The 25,837-nt window shown below is 40.2% G+C and overlaps 1 protein-coding gene across 2 annotated transcripts in view; it reads right to left on the bottom strand.

Annotated features, from left to right (window-relative positions):
- Positions 1-25,837, bottom strand: part of csmd2 (CUB and Sushi multiple domains 2) — a 270,938-nt gene that overhangs the window by 129,971 nt on the left and 115,130 nt on the right. For both annotated transcript variants that reach the window (XM_084918556.1, XM_084918557.1), the window contains 5 exons: positions 15,934-16,046; positions 13,809-13,886; positions 9,909-9,996; positions 8,895-9,019; positions 465-586 (listed from right to left, as the gene is read on the bottom strand). In XM_084918556.1, the coding sequence (XP_084774682.1) occupies positions 465-586; positions 8,895-9,019; positions 9,909-9,996; positions 13,809-13,886; positions 15,934-16,046 (526 nt within the window). The remainder of the gene's footprint in view (positions 1-464; positions 587-8,894; positions 9,020-9,908; positions 9,997-13,808; positions 13,887-15,933; positions 16,047-25,837) is intronic.

Genomic DNA, 25,837 nt, shown 5'->3' with positions numbered 1-25,837 from the left:
TGGTTTTAGTGCGCAGGAAGAAGAGAAAGATGGTGGTGAATGACTGACTTTTCTTCTTGTTAAAGCCGTGACGCTGCACCTGAGCTTAAAAGGTAGGCCAATCTATTTTTCTGGTGTGCTGTAGGTTATTGTTATGTACTACATTTGTTACTCGTTTATGAAGCACAGTACATGTTTCGTACTTGTAATTACCGCTACTTGTACATATACCCTAAAAAGTTATGCAAATATGTACCCATAACTTGTTTTTCAAAATATTAATAAAAGGGGTGTGTCTCCAAACAGCCATCTCTTTCCTGACAATTCCCTTTGTGCATATTCTCTTACATATGATAAGTCAACATTGAAACACCTGCGGCTTTTAGTCAGGTGCGGCTAATGTATGTACAAAACAGGATTTTCCCCTGATTTTAGCTTGTGCGGCTAATATTCAGGTGCGCTTTGTAGTCCGGAAAATACAGTACCTTAGATGTGTCTGTCGCCGTGATGACCCAAGTGCAGTTGGCGTTGTTGTCATACTGAACTGGGTAGTTCGGAGATGTGATGACACCACTGGGTCCTCTCAACTGGCCTCCGCACATTGGTGCTAAAAATCAAGACAGAGAGGGACACATGTTCAATGACAGTTTAAATACGTACTTTCTGTTCATAAATCAGAGAAGATAAACTGAATGTTGTTTGCCTTTTGTTCCATTCCTCCATTCATATGCTTTCCAAATGATGACTGTAATATTACCAAACACCACTGGCTAAAATAAAGCCCCAAACCTTTGACATAGCCTCCACTGTGTTTTAAAGATGACTGTAAACACTCACTGCCGTTCATCTCTCCTAACCTCCTCCATACATACTGATGTTAATTTGAGCCCCCCCAAAAAATAATTCAATTTTGTATTCATAGCTCGATAAAACCTATTTCCACAAATTTTCAGTCAAGTTCTTGTGTAATTTGGCAGACCTTCACCTTTTTCTCAAGTGTCTTCTTGACAGTCACCCTCCCACTGAGATCATCTCCGATGAGACTTCACCAAACAGCTGATGGGTGAAGTGAAGGGCCAGATATATCTCTCAGTTCTTGTCAAGTCTTTGCTCAATTCCCCCCCTTTCATAAGGACATGACTTTCAGATACTTTTTTATCTGTCTGACTTGTCTTTTGTGCACTACTTTTCTTGTTTTTAGTTGTATTTTAGATTTATTTTAACTAAAAAATGAGAACAGATTCAGTCTTTTTGCTACAGAGGCTAAAGATACAATTTAAGATTGTAGACAAAACACATCATCTCTTGAGTTTGGTGCTTTTTTATGCTTCAGTGATTCATAGGTCAGTGTTAGCTGTGCGATATGACAAAAATCTCATATCCCGATGTAAGACATTTATCGTCCTGACAACGATATAAATCACAAAAATGTAATATTTTCTGTAAATTCTGTGAATCTCGGGAAACTCGACTTGCGTTTAGTTTTTCCAGCTGGGCGTCCTTTACCTGGATTCGAGTCTTTTAACCGATACACGAAACTATACATTTTTAGACATAAGTTGTACTGGCCACCATTTTCTCTCAAAGTTTGAGTCTAAGGTTTATTTTTTAGCACCTGACGGCTCTTTTTTTGCTTCTCATCCGTAAACTTTCTGCATACTCTTTCTTGTGATTCAGTTTATTTTGAAAAGTCTCAATAGGATCTTGAGCTTTATTGTGAAATGTTTACGTGGAAAACAAACAAGCGGACAGCGGAGCCACGCGATGGTTTTACCGTCATTGTTGCTAATAGTGTGGTTATATTAAATATAAGAGAAAGAGAGAACTTTAAGAAATTAATATAGCCACTACAGTGACTGTCAAAACGATGAAAAATATTGCTGTAAACAGTTTATTTTACGACACCACGAAACAAACGATAACGTAATAGGAAACGATAGACGTTTTTATATCGTCATCCGATATATATCGTTATATCGAACAGCCCTAAGGTGGCCTATGAATTATGGCCTGGTACAAGGACTGGACTGAAAATGAGTGAAGGCCAATGTCCAGAGAAACACTTTGAGAGACCTTTAGAAAACCTGGAGAACTTTTACTCAGTACTACTTTACCTTCATTAGGTATTTGATGAAGGTCAACAGTTATATTTAATTGGCACAAGACTTTTGCACAGCACTAAAATCTGCATCAAACTCACATCTGGACTGCATTTACAACTAATCCTACTGGTTGTGTGCCTTAACCCCAGCCTTCAAATATGAAATAAAACGTTCATTTTGCATTGTGTGTATTTCATAGTTAACTGTTTTTTTAATGTTGCACAAATAAGGTGTCTGAGCCCCATTTTTCTATTCTCCTACAGATATTCTCCTTTTTAATTCAGTCCAGCTGCTGCTAACGGCTGGGGTTGTGATTGTATAGGACAAGTGCATTTGTACAGCTCAAGCATATTTCCTTCCATTTTACATGCATAACTATACTGGATGGATGTTAGGCTTAGAGCACCGCTAAAATACAGGTGACCTACTTTGGATATTGCGCCTCAACACATCCTGTGTAGTCACAGATGAAGCACTATTGACGCTGTTGCTCCTCCGCCAAAGTGCTGCATGCTCTGCCTCTTGCACGAGCACAAGAGGCAAGCAGCGCTTTGAAAAGATGAAGATGTTTGGCAAGTGATTGGCAACGATAACGTGATAAAAAAATTAACATGAAATTAAAAACCACGGTGGCGACAAACTCCAGGGCTCCCTCTGAATACTCGACTTGATTTAGTGTGGCAGTATGAAAAAAGCAGACTAATGAAAGACTCAATAAAACACGTTAATCAGAGTTTTACCACAGGTTTAAAGATATACTGGAGAAAGACTCTTTTTATAAATACTGTCATCTTCTGTAAATAACACATTAAGGAAAACAAACTTGATGATTTCATACTTAAATAAAATAACGAAATGCGACGAGTCCTGCATATCTACAGGGAACACTGTCAAATAAATGCAAACAACTAATTACGAATCAAATAGCACAATTAGATATTCTGACTGAAAAGAGTAGATGAGCAGTTAGCATACCAAGCATCAGAGTACAAGGTGACTTTCCTTATCAATACCCGAGGGTGACTGCTTAACACAACTATTAAACACCCTTCAAACTGAAGTACTTCAAGAAAACAGTGTGTACGTGTGTACATATGTGAAGGGGAACCTGAAAGTACTTGAAAGAGCTTTAGCCAACTACCCAGATTTTAATGAATTGTGTCTAAGCGAGGTCCTTTGGGTGCTCAAGCCCCACTCCGTGGCTCCATGCTCCACCCCTCTCTCACCAAATCACCCCTATTAAAATTTTAAAAGAACTTTGGCGAAGTTAAGGGGTGAGTAGAGTAATTAATATGAGTTGTGCTGACAGTGAGGGTGACCTTAACGAAAATAATACAGCAGGAAGTCTACTGAAGCCATCACATTCACTCCAATTTCTTTTTTTTTTAATCACGGGGATCATTATGTCTGATACATCCTCCTCTGTGTACTTGGCGAGAGACATGAAAGTGCAGTGGGCTAAGCGGCAATCAAATCTGCAACGGAAAAAGAACCGCAGCTTGGTGTGCGCAGGAAAGGAGGTACGAATGAAAAGGGAACCATGAATTTTTTATAAAGTGAATGAATCTGCACCCAGAGATGAAGTTTTTTCCTGTGCTAATGATAGTGCTGTTCAATTTAATGATGACTAATGCTAATTTAGGATACAGATCTTCAATTATTCCTAGATGATGTTTAATCTTTATTTAAACATGGGGAACCAGAACAAAGGCACGGTCCCAAAGGTTAAATGAGGACGATCGAAAGGGCAGTTACACTGACTGACTGTGGATGTTACATCAATGTCTCTTTACACACACACACACACACACACATGCAGATAAAGAAAGCCAATTTTTCTTCTCCAAATTATGGCCATGTCAAGTCTTGACTGATGAGAAAGAAATATATACCCACTTTTAATACAACTTTTTAATTTAATGTTTTTGAAGCAACTATGAAATGACATGCAGCTTTCCCATTTAGACGCCACGTCTTAGGTTGTTTCGAGAATCCTTAGACTTTGTGGCGTAAAAAGTCTAGTGACAAATTAAAGGAAAAACTTTGGTAGCTCTGTTGTGCTGTGTGAGGCATTTTGCTGGCATTGTTCTGTTCAGCCACTACAAATCAATATTCTCTATCTTATGATGAAACATTTTTATCTTATTTTCTGGGAATGAAAACACACTGAATGTTCATGAAAAAGATGTGAATCATCTCCTATGCCTTTCACAGCCACCGGATCATCACTCAATTGACCACATGAGAGAGATTTTGTATGCTTTAGATGCACAGCGATCATTAAAACATAAAATGCGGAAATATCTGTGAAAGAATGGTACAGTTCAATATCATGACCACTTGCCTAATATTGTGCCGATCCCCCTTTTGATTCAAAAACAGTTCTGACCCTGTCTGTGTATTGCCCGTAAGATACTTTCCATACTGGCATAAACCTACTCAAAGTCAGGGGCGTAATTTCCAGGGGGGTTAGGGGAGTTATGACCCCCCCAATAACCCAACCAATATAACCCCCCAATAAAAATAAGAATTAACTTGCATAAATAGGCTGTTTTTTCTTTACTCATTTTAGGTATTACCAGCAAAATAGTTGCATGTTTAATCATATGGGTATTTACCCAGATTTATTTAGTTAGTTAGTTAGACAGAGATCTTGAGCCCCCCCCCCAAGTTCAGCACGAAGTTACGCCGATGCTCAAAGCAAAGCTGAGATTTTTATCTTAGATTATAATTTATAAGATTATAATTTATCTTAGAATAAAAACAAACTCAAAGAAACTAAAGGCTGGAGAGACCTTGAATTAATGAAATATTCCCAATTTCACAGTTTGCTTTTATATTTACAGGAACACTAACAGATTTAAATATATATATATATATATATGATGGTACATTCTCAAGCTACATAAACAATGTAACAATGTTTTAATAAACGTATACCCATCATTGATTACCAAATCAATTCTTATCAAGTCATCTTATTGAGTGCTGCATGTGAGATGAAAAATGAGCGTGGTGGTTAGACTACACGCCTTTGGAGCAGAGGATCGCAAGTTCGATTCCTGCCTGGGGTGTCTGTATCCAGTAAGGGTCCTAAGGCTAGACCCCCTATGCTAAGCGAGCCTACCGCAGACATGAGCGAGACAGATAAATATGAAGGCATGCCGGCTCGGACGTCGCCCGGATCAACAAGGTCCGCGTCAAGTGTTGAGGAACCAGGGCACCCTGACGACAAGTGGGCTACTGGAACAAGAAGGCATCGGTGGGCGAGAGACGAAAACAGGGCGTTGTTGGAATGCTACTACACAAGTAACCCTGGCGGAAGGGGCTACATGAATAGGATGAGGGACCTATGGATTCTTCGATACCCAACATCCACAATGACGGCGAAACAACTAGTAGCTCAGTGTTCCAACATTCGAAAGAAGGGACTGCTATCACAGCTAGAGATTGACGAGGTACAACATAAATGCTACGGCAAGGAGGAGTCAGGACGCCAGGTCAGGGGGGAGATATCATCACCCCCACCCGAGATTGGGTACATAGCCCCAAGTGCGATAGGAGAAGGATCGTTGAGTGTGAGAGGAACTGACCTGAGAAATAGGATCATGGCCAAGCTTGAAACCTGGATCCCCCGTAGCCGGTTACCAAGATTACGTGAAGTACCCTCAGAAGGTCTGCTAGATGATGTTAATGCAGCACTACGGACGATACCTACAACCACGATTACCGACACTAACAAACTGATCTACAATACGGCAGCAGTGATCAGTGAGATGCTTGGCTACAAGTTGAACAGCCACAAGGGGCAGTACCCTCCATGGAGAAGGAGGCTAGAGAGCAAGATCAAAGCAGCACGGAGGGAGGTTAGCCAACTAACGGAGTTGCAGAAAGGTGCGGCAAAGAAGGTGCATAAGAAATACAGCAAACTGTCCATACCTGAGGCCTTGGAAACTGCCAAGAAAAGACTCACAGCCTTGGCCAGCCGCTTGAGGAGGTACACCAGAGAGATAGAAGGCAGGAGAATAAACCAGCTGTTCTCCACAGAACCAGCAAAGGTGTACTCTCAGTGGCAAGGGAACAATAAGAGAACAGCACCACCAAGGCTGGAGACGGAGCAATACTGGAAGAGCATATGGGAGAAGGACGCAACCCATAACGGCAATGCTCAGTGGCTAGTGGATCTGAGTTCAGACCATAGCGACCTCCCTGAACAGGGACCAGTAACCATCACAGTGGCAGATATCCAAGAAAGGGTCTCCAGTATGAAGAGTTGGACAGCACCAGGGCCCGACATGGTTCACGCCTACTGGCTGAAGAAGCTGACTGCACTCCACGAGCGTCTGGCAGCACAAATGAACCAGCTGCTAGTTAACAAGAGACACCCGGAATGGCTAACCGAAGGTCGAACGGTCCTGATCCCCAAGGACCCCAAGAAGGGACCGGTCCCATCCAACTACTGACCAATAACCTGCCTCAGTACTACATGGAAGCTCCTGTCAGGCATCATATCGGCTAAGATGAACAGGCACATGGGTCAATACATGAGTGGGGCACAGAAAGGGATTGGCAAGAATACCAGAGGTGCAAAACACCAGCTACTGGTAGACAGAACAGTCAGCCGAGACTACAAGACCAGACTGACCAACCTGTGCACTGCCTGGATTGATTACAAGAAGGCCTATGACTCAATGCCCCACAGCTGGATCCTGGAATGCTTAGAATTGTACAAGATCAACAGGACCCTAAGAGCCTTCATCAGGAACTCAATGGGGATGTGGCGTACAACACTAGAGGCCAACTCCAAGCCCATAGCACAAGTCACCATCAAGTGCGGGATCTACCAAGGAGATGCTCTGTCCCCACTGCTGTTCTGCATAGGCCTGAACCCCCTCAGTGAGATCATTAACAAGACTGGCTACGGATACCGACTACGGAACGGAGCAGTTGTCAGCCACCTCCTGTACATGGATGACATCAAGCTGTATGCCAAGAGTGAACGAGACATCGATTCACTGATCCACACTACCAGGCTATACAGCAATGACATTGGAATGTCGTTCGGACTGGAGAAGTGTAGTCGAATGGTAACGAAGAGAGGGAAGGTAGTCAGAACTGAGGGGATTGAACTACCAGAAGGCAACATTGCAGACATAGAGGACAGTTACAAGTACCTGGGGATCCCGCAGGCGAATGGGAACCATGAAGAGGCCGCTAGAAAGGCTGCAACCACCAAGTACCTGCAGAGGGTCAGGCAAGTCCTGAGGAGTCAGCTGAATGGTAAGAACAAGATCCGGGCCATCAACACCTACGCCCTGCCCGTGATCAGGTACCCTGCTGGGGTAATAGGCTGGCCAAAGGAGGAGATAGAAGCCACTGACATAAAGACAAGAAAGCTCCTTACCATGCATGGAGGGTTTCACCCCAAGTCCAGCACCCTGAGGCTGTACGCTAAGCGGAAGGAAGGGGGCCGGGGACTGGTGAGTGTCAGCACCACAGTCCAGGATGAGACAACGAACATCCAAGAATACATTGGGAAGATGGCCCCAACTGACCGAGTGCTCAGTGAATACCTCAGGCAGCAGAAACCCAAGAAAGAGGAGGGAGACGAGGAACCATCATGGAAGGACAGGGCCCTGCACGGTATGTACCACCGGCAGATAGAGGAGGTGGCTGACATCCAGAAATCCTACCAGTGGCTGGACAAAGCTGGACTGAAAGACAGCACAGAGGCACTAATCATGGCAGCACAAGAACAAGCTCTGAGTACAAGATCCATAGAGGCTGGGGTCTATCACACCAGGCAAGACCCCAGGTGCAGGCTGTGTAAAGATGCTCCAGAGACAATCCAGCACATAACAGCAGGGTGCAAGATGCTAGCAGGCAAGGCATACATGGAACGCCATAACCAAGTGGCCGGCATAGTGTACAGGAACATCTGTGCCGAGTATAACCTGGAAGTCCCGAGGTCAAAATGGGAGATGCCCCCAAGGGTGGTGGAGAATGACCGAGCTAAGATCCTGTGGGACTTCCAGATACAGACGGACAAAATGGTGGTGGCTAACCAACCGGACATAGTGGTGGTAGACAAACAGAAGAAGACGGCCGTAGTGATCGATGTAGCGGTTCCGAATGACAGCAATATCAGGAAGAAGGAACACGAGAAGCTGGAGAAATACCAAGGGCTCAGAGAAGAGCTCGAGAGGATGTGGAGGGTGAAGGTGACGGTGGTCCCCGTGGTAATCGGAGCACTAGGTGCGGTGACTCCCAAGCTAGGCGAGTGGCTCCAGCAGATCCCGGGAACAACATCGGAGATCTCTGTCCAGAAGAGCGCAGTCCTAGGAACAGCTAAGATACTGCACAGGACCTTCAAGCTCCCAGGCCTCTGGTAGAGGACCCGAGCTTGAAGGATAAACCGCCCGCAGGGGCGAGATGGGTGTTTTTTATATATATATATATATATATATATATATATATATATATATATATATATAAAAAGATCTCTGATCCCTTCCCCGGCCTGTCACAAAATGGCCACAGGTTAGGAAAACATGATTGATGGGCAGCACTTTGCCAGCATGGCTAAACAACAGGAAGCGAGAGAACGCCGGCCAAAGGTCAAAGTCAGGCCAGTCACAACATAATAGTGAATACTGAATCATGATATGGAGAGACCGAGCACCTATACAAAATGACAGCAGACCTGCCCACAAAAGCGACTTGAGCACTTGAGTATGAAATATAAATAGAGGTCACACTGAGTCTACCTCCATTACACAGGTGAAAAGATGAACAAGACACGTCAATCCTTACCTCTGCAGATGGGCCGATCGTCACTCCAGCCTACGTAGCTGTCTGTCACTCTGAGACAAGTGATGCTCTTCGAGCCCTGCAGTTCATAACCCTCGTCACAGGAGAAATGCACTGTGGCTCCTCGCCTGCAGTTAGGTTGCACACAGAAAAAACACACAAAAAAGCACGTCAGCACCACAAACCCTCCTGGTGCAATTCACCATTCAGCAGTGGATTTGCAGATGAGGTATAAATATAAAGAAGAAAAGTTTAGTGGGAAAAAATACACATTTGTTTTGCCTTTCCGCCTGTGATTTCCCATAGCGAGAGATGGATGTTACCCATTTGTCTGTGTTATCGCTGACCACTGATAGGGAAAATGGCTCAGACAGGAACAAAACTCCATGATCCCACTGGTAACATTTGTTTCTCTGTGCACATTTCTCTATTTGGTTTGGTTTCTGGGGCTGTCTATGGTGTGGCATCAGGTAATATGGTGCATGCTGGAGAACAATAGATGATTTGGTTTAGATGATTTAAATTCAATTCAATAAACTTCGTGAAGCTAAAACATTAATAAAGATCTAGGAGACTGAAATAAGGATAAGTCTGAATTTTGAAAAAAAGCATGATTAGCATTGCAGTCCTAATATTGCAACGTTCTCTGACTAATGTAGATTGTTTCATTATTAAAACAGTAAATTTTACTGACAAACTAAATTGAGAGAAAAGAGGAAAAAACTCATAATTTAAAGAACCACTGAAAGCAGAGAACTAGATTACATTTTTTGTACAAGCCATATACATTTCTAGTGTAGGAAATAAAGACAGAGATAAAGCCTATTAGGGTCAACTCATGACTTTAAGGACAGTAAATAACAGAGATGAGAGTCTTTGCTAACCAAAACCTATTTTCTATGATGGCATTGTCTCAGTCAGACAGTTCTTCTTCAGGAAATGTTAACCTATTCATCTGCAGATAAAGTTATATTTTCTCTGAATATACTGATGTACCTGCTTGTTTCTGTTTTTTACCTGAAGTCAGAACCTTTTCTTTTTCCTCGATCTGGAATCCCAGGATCCGGACACATGTTGTGGCCCTGTGCTACACCCATCTGAGACACTGACAGGCAAAGACAGAGATAAAACATTAAAAAGATTCTGACAAAATCAATAAATAAATATATATATATATATATATATATATATATATATATATATATGCTTATCATTAGAAAATAAATGTTATCCTTGTCCACGGTTCTTAAATTGTGTCAAAGGGTGCAAAACTGGAAAGTGAAGTGTGACAAGGGGTCAAGTAAACATAGTGAGCTGGGAGAACCCTGACTGAGCAGGATGGGTCAAAGTTCTGCTGGGTCCACTGAGCGTGACACCTGCTCATTGGCCAGACTCCAGGTCTGTGGCAACGCGGGACAGAATTTCCAACAAAGGTGAAAAAGGCTATGTTAATAGATTATTGTTAATCTTAAGTGATAACTGTTTAATAAACAGGAGGACAACAATGTTAAAAAGTCAGGGAAATTAAGCCAGTATGTAAATATGTGCTTAAATGTCAGGCTTATGCACATTGCACATAATGCTTTTAATCTCATCCAATTAAAAATAAATCATTAAACAAATACGCTATAAACTATAAAGAGTCAATGCAAAATCTGAGCAGTAAGCCAGAAAAACTCAAAGATTAAAGAATAAATAAGTAACACTTGAAATTTAAATGAAAAATCTAAAAGAGGTTGAAGCTATGTTAAAGTATAACACATACCAAGAATGCTGCAGCTATTTATGTTACAGTTCTGTGAGAAAAAAATGAAATATTTTGAACTTTATTTACCATAATGCTTGTTTTTCAAATACATACTCCCGGCAGTCAAAAAAATGTAGAAATGCAAAGTGAAGTACAGTAAGGTAAATTAATACAAATTGAAACATAAGGGTTAAAAGCAGTGTGGGAGAAAGAAGTGGATAAAACAACAGTAAATGGCCTTGAGGCAGTATTGAAATTACCACCTCAAGGCTCCTCTTTTGTTCAACAGGTTGTTATTAGATCCTTAAACATCCATCTCTGTGTCACTCTACACAGGTGACTCATAGCTGTCACGTTGCTAACGTTACAGATATTTGAAGAAAGCGAAATCGGTTGTCGCATAGTGAAATCCAACACACGATGAGAGGAAGAAATGGCAAAGAAAACACGGCCAATGCAGTTACTGCTCTCCATTTGCAATGTGAAGTACATCTCTAGCACAGACTGTGTGTCTTTTTTGTCTATGCCCCTTTTGACAGTCAGCAGTCACTCTTGTTTTTCTGGCCAAAGTGTAGTGCAAGAGAGAAACCTTAAAATGACTTTGAAGATGTGAGACAGGCGTCTTCTCAAAAGCCTGACAGATTAGCTGATGAAACAATACAGTAGGTTTGCCACTGATGGAATTCAAGCAGCATATTCCGAGTGTCTATATGCTTTCTGGTATTACACCTCGAGTCACTTGTGTTAGCTTGTAGCTGAGCTGATGGACACTTGTCAAGAAATTCCTACATGTTATTATATTAAAAGTAGTGCTGTCAGCGTTAAACTTGTTAAAATGACTTTACTGCCATAACCGCATCAATGCTGCAAATCTCCGTTAGCAAGTTAGCGCGGATCGCCCCGTGTGTGGGGCTGCACGGCGCTAACATGTTAATGAGCTAACCGCGCTAATCTGCTTAGATGTGCAAAGGTTTCAGCTGAAGGCACTTTATGCATCACCTTGCTGGTGCAAAAATATAATTTAATACCTGACAAAATCGTGTTATCTTTGGCATATTTCAGCTTATCATGATTCAACTTTGATCGTCTGTAGACAACGGTGCTTGATCCCATGAGTTAGGTGCTTGAACGATTCATAGGCCAATGTGAGATGACTTCATAAAGATAACACAGAAAATGAGTTAAAAAGCAGCCAATGTTCAAAGAAAAACTTAAAAGAGCTTCAGAAAGCCTGAAAAGTTTTTTTTTTTCAAGACCACTTTAAAATTACAAGTCTGGATCCTTGGAAGCAAAATATTGAATTGAACTATTAGGGTGGCTCGTGACTTTCTTATCCTTACAAATTTCTTTGGTAACACCTATAGTTTATACAAGTAAGTAATTATGAACGGCAATAACTTACTTACTAAACTAATACGTAGTACTAGCCCGTTAATGAATGATAAAAAATACTCGAGAGAATTTCATCTAAAAGTTACAAATGGGCGTAAAGCGTTTGAACATTGAACTATCATCGAGGGTATAGTGGGCTGCACAGCTGTGTCAGCATATCCACAGCCTATCCATTCATCTTCTGGGAGGAATGTTTAGCAGCTATTTACATTAATTCAAAAGACATTTAGCATATAGGCCTAAGAAAAGAGGCGGAGAGGCAGAACCTGAAAACTTAACAAACAAATTCCAACTTGAACAAAACATCTTAGTGCAGAAGAGAGAAGAGAGTGTGGCTAGCCCAATTTGGAGATGATAAAATGTTGCTCTGTGCTCTTCTGGACAGATGGAGTCCAGTAACTCCTGAGGACACTTTTGCAGCAACAACTCGTCATACACATAACTTGTCAGCTTTCTCAGCAGGCAGCCAATAGATTTCTCTTTCCACAAACAGTGTTAATATATAACAGCCTTTTATCTCGAACATGACGTAAAATGACTGACAATCCTATTTTTGTGTTTGTAAGAGAATTTACTATGAACAAACGATTACACATTTAAACACCAGTTAGCATACCTACTTTTTCCATCTGGTTTTGGTTACAGTGCATGTGTCATTCTTTAACTGTGGCCTGAGCTGACATCAATAAAAAGCTCTACAATGTACCCCTGAATTTGCAAACATCAAACCCCAGATAGTCTCCTTTAGTGCATCATTTGAGTCTTTACGGTTTTCGGTTTCAGAATTATATGACGGAGTGACTTATTCAACCCCGTCTTCATCTCCGCTACAACTAAAAAGATGAACAGCACAGCTCTCTTTAGCACTCCAGGCCAAAAACAGTCGGATATCAAATCGCGCTTTATGGACAAGACCTCGAGCAGTATTAGGTGACATTTTTAATAAGTTTCAGGTCAAACTCTGACACGGAGGGGGCAGTAAAAACTTACATCTATTGCACTTTTTCTGTAACATTTAATTACAGTTTTAAAAAGTGTTTGATGAGTGGAACCTGGGGTAGTAATGAAGTTGAAGGGAGTTAGGTATCCATTGATGCCTGTATTCAAAGCACAGGCTTGCAAGGCTGTGCTTTGTTCCTAATTTTAATGACTGGGCGGAGGCACAAAACTCCCTAAGCATTTCAATCAGGGAATATGTGCTAAAAGATTGCAGGCCTATATTTTTACCTTTGTACTGAGAAAAACAAAAGACTAATGTTGACTAATTGTTTTATTGTTATATTTATCAAATATTCCCTGTGTCAGATAGCCAAGTACAACAAACAGCTTGGTAGTTGTTGAGACTTCAATACTGTAGACTACCTTTTGCATAAACTAACAGGGAAACTTTTTTTCTGTGTGCTGTGTCAGCCTTTAGTTAAGCTGTCAGTTACTGTTAATGCCTACCTGATCATCAATAACGCAAGAATGCAATAATGTTTTCATGCAATAATGTCGTAATAATGCAGTGATGTGAGAAAATAGTGGTGCTGGTGGCGAGGGAGCACTGCCAGCCCTGACTTTACATTCATAAAGACTTTGAAATATTGCTATAAGCTCAGCCTTCTTCATCTTAATCTTTCCGATGCCAAATTATAGATGTCCTTCATGATAGATAGACCTAATTCCACACTTGCATATACTGAATACTTGTCCGGGGGACTTAACACAGTGACCAAATATGTACAAAAATATCTTATGGTTGTAGAAAAAAGGGAAAATTAAGGGCTGTAACTTACACACTGATATCTTGTGGTGGTTGTCTTTGCTGGGCAACATCTTCACACCCCGGGACTTAAGTTCAGTCATCTTCTTCACTGTAGAGAAAACATAGAAGAGAGATTGGAGTGACATGGCAGAAAGTGATGCCCACGTAGTTCAAAAAAGGCACTGCAGTTATGTTCAAATCAACATTTGCAAATCAATTGTGAAACTATTGAAACACTGTAATGTTAGAGAAAGAAGGTTCTGGTTTTAAAGCTCCTGGTTGTCTTTTCCCTTTGGAGTTTCATGTTCCCATGTGAGCTTCTCCAGCTGCTCCGCCGTCCTCCCGCACTCCTAAGACATGCTTGTTAGGTTGATCGGTGAGTCTAAATTGGACTTGGTGGGAAATGGTGTGGAAGTGGATGTGAGAGAGCGTGTTTGGTTGTCTGTCTCGCTGTGTCAGCCCTGTGATAGACTGGCAGCCTGTTCAAGGTACACCACATTTTGCACTGTGTCAGCTGAGAAAAGTTAAAGCTCCCACAGCACAAGATGATAATCAGAAAAAAATGGATGGATGGATGATAAATTTTTAAATCTAAAAATGACAATAAAACTTAAAAGATCTACAACACACATTTATGTTCATTTATAAGAGTCACACCTCTTACAGTGGTTCATATTCAGGAAGCGATTTTGACAATCACCATATTTTTGATTGTGGAAAAAGGGTTCTTAGCATAACATCACTGTTTCATTAACAGGTTGCAAGGGCATCCGAAAACACTCTTTTCTATACAATAAAAATATGAAGTTTAAATGGTTTGAGTTTGGTTATAATTGCAATGGAGATTTTAAAAAGGTAATCGGAAACAAGAGGCTTGTTTAAATGCATATTTATTCACCAATTTTCAAAAACACTATCAGTATTATCTGAGCTCCCCTTCACAGTCGTCCTGTTTAATTACTTTGACAGTCCCTGACAATGGAACTTCACTTGTTTTCCAAATGTGTTTTCATCCCTTCCTCTGTTTCAGCTGCAGTTTACTTCAAAGCTTATCTGAGTCATGTGTTAAAAACTCTGTTTATTATGTGTCTAGAAGGGGAAAAAAATCGGATAAAAAAACTCTTTTATTTGATTTGTTAAACTGATTAAAGAGGAAGAAAGAAAAAGGTATAAGCATCTTTCAAGTAAGAAGACTAAGCTATTAGATGCTGGGTTTGATGTGGTGTGGCTGATTATTTTCCTACATATAAATAAAGGACACAAAAATAAATAAGGTAAAAAGGAGGCAATTAAGATATTCAGTGACTTTATCACTCCAACAAGCCACTGCTGTGGAATCATGGGAGTTGTCGTGATGAGAATATGCAGTGAGGGATGGGAACAGTGGCGTGAGTGTTTAATCTAATTAAAGTATTAGTTTAACGCTTCATTCCGATCTTCGAAACATATTTACCTACCACTGAACCTGTAATCCCACTGGCTCCCTTTTCCAAATTCTTCCCTCATTTGTCTCTTCTTCTATCTTATTTTCCTCCATCGCTGATATTTCCAGCAGATGGCTGGAGGTGAGACCCTTAGAGATCACCTCTTTTGGTGGACGAGCTAATCCTTTCCCCCTGCTCATCCCTTCTCAAAGGTGATCCCTGAACCTCTAAGGGTAATGGAACAGGAAATGGATGCCTGGTACAAAAAGGATTTTGTGTTTGTGTGTGTGTGTGTGCGTGTCCACATGTATGCTTCTGTGCAATTATGTGGCACTCATAATAATGCTCCTGTAATCATCTTTTTTTTCCTTTTTCCTGAAAGCATTCACAACTATTCTGTGGCAAATGGGCTCCAAGAATAGAATAAAATAAGAAAGAAGCTCATGAAGTGTCCAAAATGGCAGAAGTTCATCATGTGGGGATTACAACTATATTCTGATTATGGCACTAACCAGTCATTTTTCTGGGTCTCCAAAAATATAAATGATTCTTTGTTGGGATGACCAAGGAAGTATATTAAAATATTAAAATCAAATATCACAGACAGGTAGCCACTGACAAAAGACCTTTTTAGCAGACCTGAACTGAAGACAAAAAGTGGTCTATAATTTATTCAGTAAAATCTCTAATGAGCCTCCCTCTTTAAAATATCAACCGTTCTCATGGTCTTACCTTGGTATTGGGCACTGAAACCTCTTAACTTATGGTTGCCATCTGAAGTAAAGTGCAGTCGAAGCCAGTTCTTGCTGCTAATGATGGGCGAAGGAAGGTTCGGGCCAGTAAACCTGTAGGTAGAGACGGAGAGCTATAGACTTTTGGAGTATTACCACAGTGATTTAACATGCAAATGCAAATGTAGCAGATTGGAAACAGAGGTGATGCATTGCATATCCCAACACTCCTGCACACTGAATTTATTCTAGGTTAAAGGCAAGGTATGAACCAGTAACTCCAGCACCTGCATTGCCACTGATATACTTCTTCAGCATACAAATTCAACTAATGAATCTCTTCTCAACTTTAGATATTTTAACCGCCTTCTTCTTTATTTATTTTGTCATATAAATCCCTGCCAACCAAGCGCACATATATACAAACTAAATCCAGTTATATCTGCCAGTGCAAGAAAGTGTCTCTGCTTACAGTGTGCTTCTGTTTTGTGGCATAACGCAATTATGTAATCCATCATGTTACCAATAAAGCCAAGCCCAATGGCAGACAATATATCGCAGAGGCTGGCAGAACCTGTCAGTCTTCCCGGTGATTGTCTTGTTTGTTTATGGTAATTATAGCAATGTTTCAAAATTAATTTGGCCATGACTTGCAGATGTTAAAATGTTACACCTTTAAGATCTATCAAAGGGAGGGTCTGGTACTTAAGGGGAGCTGTAATGTTAACAACTCTTAACAAAACTGTAGCCTGGTAAGAAAAAATGGGACTGGGAAAGACCAGCACTGACATTAGCGGAGAAAATGCACTCCCTTTATTGCTTTGGAACAGCAATAGTGAATTACACTTCACAAACACTTATAGTGCCTCCTGATCTGTATGCTAATGAGGGCTGTTGCTTACCAAGCACTTCTTCGGTTGTTAAAGCCAAAGCCTTTTGGGGGCACATCATGTTTTATCTTGAGACACACTAACATAAGCATTCACGAGCGCTCCTACACACATACAGTATGAGCACCGACACAGTGAGGGATACATTTGAACAAGGGTTTGCATAAATTCCAATTTCTCTACTGTAAACTGTATATTTTTCCCAGCGATGTCCAACTCATCTGACCAACCTAGATAAGTGTTTAGAGTAGATACATTCTAAGGTGCACCTCCAACTATCTCTCCCATTAATAGAACTGGATACAACGCTTAAGAAGGTAAAAGAAAATTACATCAAAATTTAAACTGAGCAATTAAACTAGATACCACAGGTGGGAATCACTAAAACACCGCTACACAATATTATCACAATACTTCACTCGTGATTTTTTTAAAAATATTTTATGATATGATGAGCATTGCAATACAATATGTTGTGATTTATTACCTTTTTTCAACTGCAAGTTATGTCCTCAAAGTTAAACTTTGTCAGTCTCCATTTTTTCCAGTAAGATACATTTTTCTCACGTCAAGCACATTAAAACTGCCACAAAAAATGACATAAATGCTGTCATAAAACAAAGTCAGTCTGCTGTTAATATCTTTGCAATAGAATGGAGTCAAGTTGGCAATTACATGCAATGTGTTTCTGAACATACAGCAAATTAACTGCAATAAATCATCGAAAATCACACATCTGTTGCTGTCGACATAGATAGGAATTCACATTTAACTACTACATCTGCACTTATCAACGTTTCTGTTCTATAAGAATATAACCAAATACAATCAGCATTAGACCAGCTGAGTAAAGTCTTTTTGAATGGGCTCATTGACAAAGACTCATTTAGAAAGACGTTGTTGGCAGTCTGTTTGCATTTATAAATCTGTTATTTGCAGACCTTCCACAGTCTCTCTGACAGTGACTGTAGTCAGTATCCAAGTTAGACTGCAACTGTTTTCAGAAAGGTTGCGTCCAATCAATTGTCTTGTGGTTGTGAGCATGCAACACGTATTTTAGATTTGTCAAACTAAGCATGTCCAGTGTTGGATGTTTTTTTGGCAGAGTCGATTAAATGTAACTTTGCTTGGCTAACATTATCTCAGGATGATGGCGCATGACATGACCGCTCTAGTATTTTAATCCAGTTAATAAAATATCAACATTTGGTGTCCTTGTATTGACACAATACTGCCACAGAGGCTTCTGCTCCGCGGCTGCTGAGTGAGCCCTCATCTGGGACTCTCCTCAGCTTTTTCTGGGACAGTGGCGCGGCTGCCCCTCTGTTGGTCTTCCTTGGTCTCTTGTGTTCTGGGGGCCTCTGGATGTCTGGAGTTTTAATCTCCTCCATACCTGCTTCATGCCCTGGAGGACGGGGCAGTGGCTCCCCACACCCTCTAGCAGATCATTACATGAAGGAACCTTTTAAAAAAACAAGCGCGTCCATGCTCACAGGTGTACACACGGGTGATCACACACACAAACTACACCCTTTTTGGCTCCTACCTCAAAGCACACTGTGTTCTGTTGATCTTATGTGCTGCACAATAATGTTTAATATTTAGTATTTACTGTCATATTCCCATATATCATTGTGATGTTGTTTATTCTATTACTCTTGTTCTCTTCTGCTTGTTTTCTTTTTTCTTTCTCAACAGGTGATCGATAGATGCATTTTTTTTTTCTGCCCATTCTGTTGGTTTTTGTTTTTTGCCCTTGTCCCTCTTCTCAGCTGTTTCTCTTTCCCTCTTTCTTTCTCCCCTTCTTTCCCCCAGTCAAGTCTGTCCCGTATTCAGCAAGTGAAAATAAAATAAACAATAAAAGGTGAATCAAATGGACCATTACGGCAAGGCTGGGATGGTCAATTTGGTAAAGTAAATCCGTTGGGCATCTTTCTTTGCCTTTAGACAATAATTCTGATGGCAAAAGAGCCAAACGGGACAGGCAAAAAAGAAAGAAAGAAAAAAACCAAAAAAAAAAAAACAATACTGCCACAGAAAATATTGTGATCCTATGCTGTATTATATTTTTTGCTCCCACCACTACTAGACACCATACTGTAATGGGATCAGCTACTGGATGATCTCATACAGCTTCTTGAAACATGGCATTCATTTCAATATCAACTACTTAAATACAAAAGGTTTTTGAAAGCATCACTTATGACTGCAACTCAGTTGTGTTGGCAATACCACTTCTTAGAACAGCAATGCATTTCCACCTGTGTTGCAAAACTAAATAAAATGCTCATTTTGAGTACCACCAACATTCCAGTAAAGACTCACACAACTAGCTGAAAGAAACGGAGCGCACATAGGGCAAAAACCCGAGCCTGAATATGTTAACAAGTAGCTCAAGTGTTTTGCTTATGCTACAAAATGTTTCCAAGTTCTAGCTCTGACAGGTTTGCCACACCATGCAAGTTGATAGGATTGATTTTTTAGGCTTATTATGTATGGAAACACTAGCTGCCAGAATGCATTGTTCTTCCTACATGGCAGTTTCAGAAATATTCATAATACTCATACTCATAATATGTATTTTAGCTTATAAAATACACCATATTAACACGTTATTAAGAAAAAACATATTTATATCAGAGGGGGTCATATTTAATGCCTAAACAAAGTTAAATCCATGGATATGCCACAAAGCAATTCAATCACATGCCCCATCCAGTATTATACACACTGGGATTATCTCAGTGGGTTATTCCTTTTCCCTCCTTACACTGTGGTCTAAAGTCTGCATAGAGCAATCAAAATGAGCCTCAACCCTAAAGCTGTGTTTTTTGAGTCTGGCCATAATTTACAACAACAAGTGGGACACCGATAAAGTGTATCTGCATGCCTTTGGGGAGGTTTGAAGAGAAGAGGACGGATAACAAATTGAGGGGCCTTATGTTGTGTCTGTCACATGTGCGTTTAAAGCTACACCACTAAGAAGAACACAGAAGATCCAAATCACCACCAGCTCTTAGCACCAGGCTGGGCACTGAAACATTGTGAGTACTAAATTTCATATCAGTGAATTACAGGAAATGAACACCCAACTCACATTTATGCCCAAAGGCCTTCAAATGCCAGATTTAATGTAAAATCCTCTATTGTGTTGGAGGTCACTGCACTTATCCAAAACTCCCTTTATATTTAAATGCAATCAGGTTTAGTTTCATTAGAATGCAACACTAAACCTTAGACTAAAGTTTAAAAAAAAAGCTCTAGCAGATGATAGCTGGATAGACTGAGAGATTAAGAAATCAATAAATACAGAATGAGGCGTTGACCATAAAAATCATTTCAACCCAAAGTCACACCTGCCTTTCACTGCATGCCCTTTGCTTTGTTCAAAAACTTAATGTTTTAAGTTGAAAGTAGAAGGCAACGCAAAAAGTCCTCATGGAGGTCTCCTCAAGGGTAATGTGGCTACTTCTATAGCTCCTTTTCCCTTGAACCTCTTGCTCTCTGTCCGGCCATATTAGATTTTATGTGGAATTGTCCTGAGAGTGCAGTACTAAATAAGTTTCCATTTCCAGGCCCCAAAGCTCCTGAGTCTGAGTCACTCTTTTGATGATTGTCCAAGAAATGTATTTTGGAGCAAGGCAAGGTGATAGAGGAATCCAGGGGGAGGCAGAGGGGGGTATGTCTTGCACTTAACTGTGGTAACTGTGAGGACTGACCTTCGAACATTACACTGAGACACAGCGGCTCCTGATAAACAGTTATTTTTGTTGCTATCTTTTAAATGAATGCTATCAACATTTCTACAAAGCCTGATAAGTTACAGTTTAAATGTATAGGCGACATCCAATTAAAAGGTGCCTAAAGGTGCGTATGCATAATGCTGTTGCTTAGACTTGTATTTTCACGATAATATTATGACTGAAGGTCTTAGGAATATGCAGGTCCAGTCAAATCCAATTACAAAACACTAGCACAGAGGTGCTTTCCATATTGATGTGATGTGACTTATTAAATTGTTAATGCCTTTCAAGGTTTCGAACAAAGGTCATCGTCGTCAGGCAATTCAGCAACCTTTTCCAGTGAAATTGATCTTTTTTTTTCCTGCTTTATATTCATCGTTTCATGTCATCTGTTTTCTGTTCTTGGGCCAAAGTGTCAAATTGCTCTATGCATAATCAGTAAATGGGTGGAGTTTGGGTGCCAAAGGTCACAAGCTGCACATTAGGATCAAACGCTTTAAAGGGTCTTTCAGTGCATGAATTCGCTCCGCTATATTATCTGATGACCATACATGCGTGCCTGTGTGTATGTGTGTGTGAAGAACGTTCCTAATAATTGCACCTACTTAGGCAGATCAATCAGAGCTCTGCTCAGAATGCTGGTCCAGGCACTTATAGCAGACTGGGAGGGGTCACAGTGACTTTACAGCCACAACTTTCAGCATTTTAATGAGGCTATGTGAATTATAACACAGGTCAGCTTATCCAGATGTATGTGGAAAACACATGCTTGTACCCGCACTTCCAGCTCTGAATACAAGTAGAGATATTGATAAATTCTCTTTCTCCCGCATTGACAGTCACTATACATACTCTAACCCACATTAGAAAATTACATCCATATAGCATCCTGTTGAGGTAAACTAATCAGTGTGGATGTCCCTTAAGTCCAGAATGGTAGTATTAAAGCTCTGGCAGTGGAGCTGTAGCTATGACCTTTATATGTTACTCTGAGCAGATATACTGGTGGTTTAACCGAACCACCCCTGCTCCAAACAACAAAGAATCCTCAATGCTGTCCATTCATTTCTTCAAACGGCAAGCACCCAGGCAGTAAAGAACATCAACCTTACACTAGAAGTTAAAGCCAAAGCACAAAGAGAAGCCCTTTGGAGAATTACATGTCTCATGGGTGTGTGCTTAACTGGACTGGAGCGGTCAGTGATAAAAAGGGTGTTGCAGTGTATACTGAAACATTCACTGACCAAGCAAAGCTGCAGACCCATCAGCGCCAACATGCCTAGTTTATCTGTAGATTCCTTGCACCAACACTGTTCCTTTCTCTTCCCTCAGCCCTCATGTAATATTTATGGGCAGACCTCTGGCCCCATCAGAGAGCCTTGTTAAATCTCCTGAGGGATTCTTTTCTTTCTTTTCCCACAACTCATTTTCTACCCTCACATAACATATGATATGGACACTGATTGGGGAAGAACAACGCACTAGCCTTCATCTTTGCTTCCTTCTCCTTACTGTATATTTGCAGATTTTTCATTTTTCAGTCTTATCTGAAAGCGCTCTACAAATCACCTACAGTGTTTAAGTCATTTTACAATTACAAGGTTGGAGATAACGCTAAAACTGCCATTTGACCAAATATCCTGCAGTTCATAACCGGTCGTCAAACACACATTCAAATCCAGCCCGAAATCTGTTTTTCAAAGACAGGAGTAAAAGGCAAGTGTGCTTTTGTTGAGGATGTATTTTTCTAATTTTGGTACCCATGCAAATTAAAAACTCAGTAGCTACTCTGGCATGGTGATTTATTTCTTTCATCTAAGAAGAGGGTTATTCAGCAGCCACACAAGCACAAGTGTTAAGCTAGGAAAGTATGAACTCATTTTTCTCCCAGGGGCATGGTATTCACATCAAACAATAGCCTCTTTCACACTGCAGAAACTTGGACTAATAATAAGTTTGTGCAGATGTTAACAGGAACTTATCACCCCTGTCTGTTTCTACTGTGAGGTAGGGTCCATATGATCAGTTGAGCGCATGCCAAAACAGCATAAAGTTTGAATCTAACTATAGGTCTTAGGGTAATACAGCATGTGATAATCTCCTGAGTTGTGTCCACGGGCAGAAATGTTTCACTTTATTTCATTTTCATGAACACAAACTTGTTCTGAAGAGTCAAAATTAGTCAACATTAGGTAATTCAAGGTCAGAGGAGGTCTAAGTACACCAAAGACTGAACTCCAAATTCCACACTATCAATGATACTTTCCTTTGCACTTTGATTTCATATTTTTATTCACTGTTTAAATAGGTCAAGGCTTTAAAACTTCTCAGTTTAGAGTTACGAATAGGATACTTCATGTGGCTGAATGTGTCACACCTGCAGTGTGCAGTATGTATGAGGAAGTTGGACTATATCTGTGATAACCCCGTGTGATTAATGGATGGAGCTTTCCCAATACCTGTGGTGCTAAAAGAAAATAATGCAGCTGTTATAGAGCACTTTGATTTAAAGAGTCACAGGTTAATTCACTACACAGTCTTATACAGATCTTTTTTATAATATCAGAATTATAATTTCAACTCAATTTAAGTTATTTATACAGTGCTAAATCACAACAACAGTTGCCTCAAGGGGCTCTATATAAGGTGAAGACCCAACAATTATACAAAGAAAACTGAGAAATCCAAATGGAAGCTGGTTCAACAAAAGGGCCTGACAGCTGAAGTCTTTGTCTCCCATTTTACTTTTAAAAACTCTAGGAACCAAATAAGCCTGCAGTCTGAGAGCAAAGTGCTCTAATGGTCATCAAGGATTTAACGGGGAGCCAATGAAGAGAAGCCACTATAGGAGAAATATGGTGTCTCTTTCCAGCAGCCGTCAGTACTCTTGCTGCAGTATTTTGGAACAACTGAAGGCTTTTCAAGGAGTTTCCTAATAACAACAAATTAGTCCAACCTAGAATTAATAAATGCATGAACTAGTTTTTCTGTGTCAATCTGAGACAGGATATTTACAAGTACAATAACCTCAGTTTTATCTGAATTTAAAAGCAGAAAAATTAAGAGGTCATCCAGGTCTTTATATCTTTAAGACATTCCTGCAGTGCAAATAATTGGTGCCTGTTATCTGGCTTTATGGGTAGATAAAGCTGAGTGTCATCTGCATAGCAGTAAAAATGTATGCTATGCCTTCTCATGAAACGTCCCAAACGAAGCAGAATTGGTCCTAGCACGGAACCCTGTTGAACTCCATAATTAACCTTAGTGTGTTTAGAAGATTCTCCATTTACATAAACAAATTGGAGTCTATTAGATTGATATGATTCAAACCACTGCAGTGCAGTACGAGTAATACCTACAGCATGCTCTAATCTGGACTAATCGAGGTCTAGCAGGCCTATAATTAGCTAAGACAGAAGGGACAAGAGATGGCTTTTTAAGTAATGGTTTAACTACTGCCAGCTTGAAGGCCTGTGTTACACAGCTGATTATTAGAGATAGGATGATCATATTAATTAAGATAAGTTAAGTCTTTGTTGCCATTTCACAGTCATACTTAGTACAATTGGAAAACTGCCCCACATCAGCACTAAACATTAAACACAACACAATAAACATTTAAAGTGAAAAGAAAAATATATAAATTTGCGCAAAAAATGTGTGAATAATAAATTCAAGAATGAATGTTCATTGCACATTACATTGCATCCCCAACATGCAGCTAAACATGTCAATCCTGGTCCGATTGAAGGGGGGACCAGGGAAAACTAATGTCTGACAATGTTTTGGCAAAGTTGCACAACAATTCAATATAAATTTTATAGATGTAACCGGGTGTCATTACTGCTGATTATTTTACAGAGTTTACGTTTACACTTAGCCAGCAGTTTTAAATATCCCTCAATGTCGTGTGCTCTGCTTCCTGGTAGACAATCCACTGTGGTTGCTGGTGTCTCTAGATTCACATGTCTCAGAACAGAATCACCAATTACCAGAGCTCACTGGCAGGTGTGTCACCGAGTGGGGAAAAATGGTTAGACGGAGATAAGCTACACAAACACACCAAGGTGTGTTGTGCCAGGAAGTGATACTACCTACAGAGTATTCTGGCTGAAGCTTTGAAGTAATCTTAACTAAACTAAGATCATAATTCAGTCCAGTGGATGTCATTGTGTTTAGTGTTGCGATCCAAAAAATCTCAGCAGCTCTGACAGACTATGAGTTGAAGAGCTACATGTTTTCACTAGAGTTCAGTGAAATGTTTGGCATACTTAATCTCTTTCACTTTGAGATGAAAAACTTGCCCTTGAGGTATGTTGTTTTTCAAAGTGATCTCGGGTGGTTGCTGTTGTAATGAATTATTGCACGGTTCCTGTAGACGGAAGTAAAAATGCTTCCATCTTGGTTTAGAGGTCGTTAGGCCAACAAAATAAATGGTGCTGAGGTCACACCCACTGTAAATTTCCAGAAAGAACTACCTGAATTCACATTTGACACAAATCAATTGTTCTTCTACTGTTCCATTCCAAAATATTAGAATATCATTCAAAAATGTTTTCCACAGCTGTAGCTTTGATATAAATGGATTCGCAAAGTTCCAAATGACATCTTCAGACCTTTCAATGCACCACAACCATGGACACATGCATACTGGAACAGCCACGGGACCCATGTTTGTATTTTTTGAATATCCCCTATATTACTGGATTTTCATTTCTGATTTCTTGTAGTTTTGTAGTTATTTATCATATCCCTATTGAAAGATCTGATTATAATTTCTCCATTGGTTTTAGCTCTGTTAAAAGTTTGATGCTCAACACTGCTGAGATTATAAATATTTTCATTCCCTATGGTTTTTTGATCATTTCTTCTATGTAATATTCTATTTGTTTATGAAGCCAGTTGGCCAAGTCATGGAGTGAACTGTGGTAAAAATGAGGTACTTTGGGTCTTTTTTAAAACAGCAAAAAAGCCAAAGAAACATGAAGGAAAATGGATCAACAGCACAAAGTCAGTTTGAGCAAGTAAAAAATTTAGTGCAGCTTGTTCAACAATTGATCCCAGCATCAATGAGATTTATTACTCTTTCTCAAAAAGTCAAGACAGGTGTAGACAAAGTCACAAAGAGCTATTGAATGGACAGTCCTGAGAGAAAGCCATACAGAGCTTAATGGCTAAGATTATTGAATGCTTTACTTCACCAAAATGACCTACAAAGGCCCAAATTACTTGTCTGGCTAAGATAAACTAAAGACAAACAGAGACACTGTCA

The sequence above is a fragment of the Perissodus microlepis genome, chromosome 22 (assembly GCF_051167445.1).
Source record: "Perissodus microlepis isolate ML-2025 ecotype Zambia chromosome 22, ASM5116744v1, whole genome shotgun sequence".
NCBI lineage: Eukaryota > Metazoa > Chordata > Actinopteri > Cichliformes > Cichlidae > Perissodus > Perissodus microlepis.
Note: the sequence above shows the minus strand (reverse complement) of the source record. Positions and strands in the feature narration are given on the sequence as shown.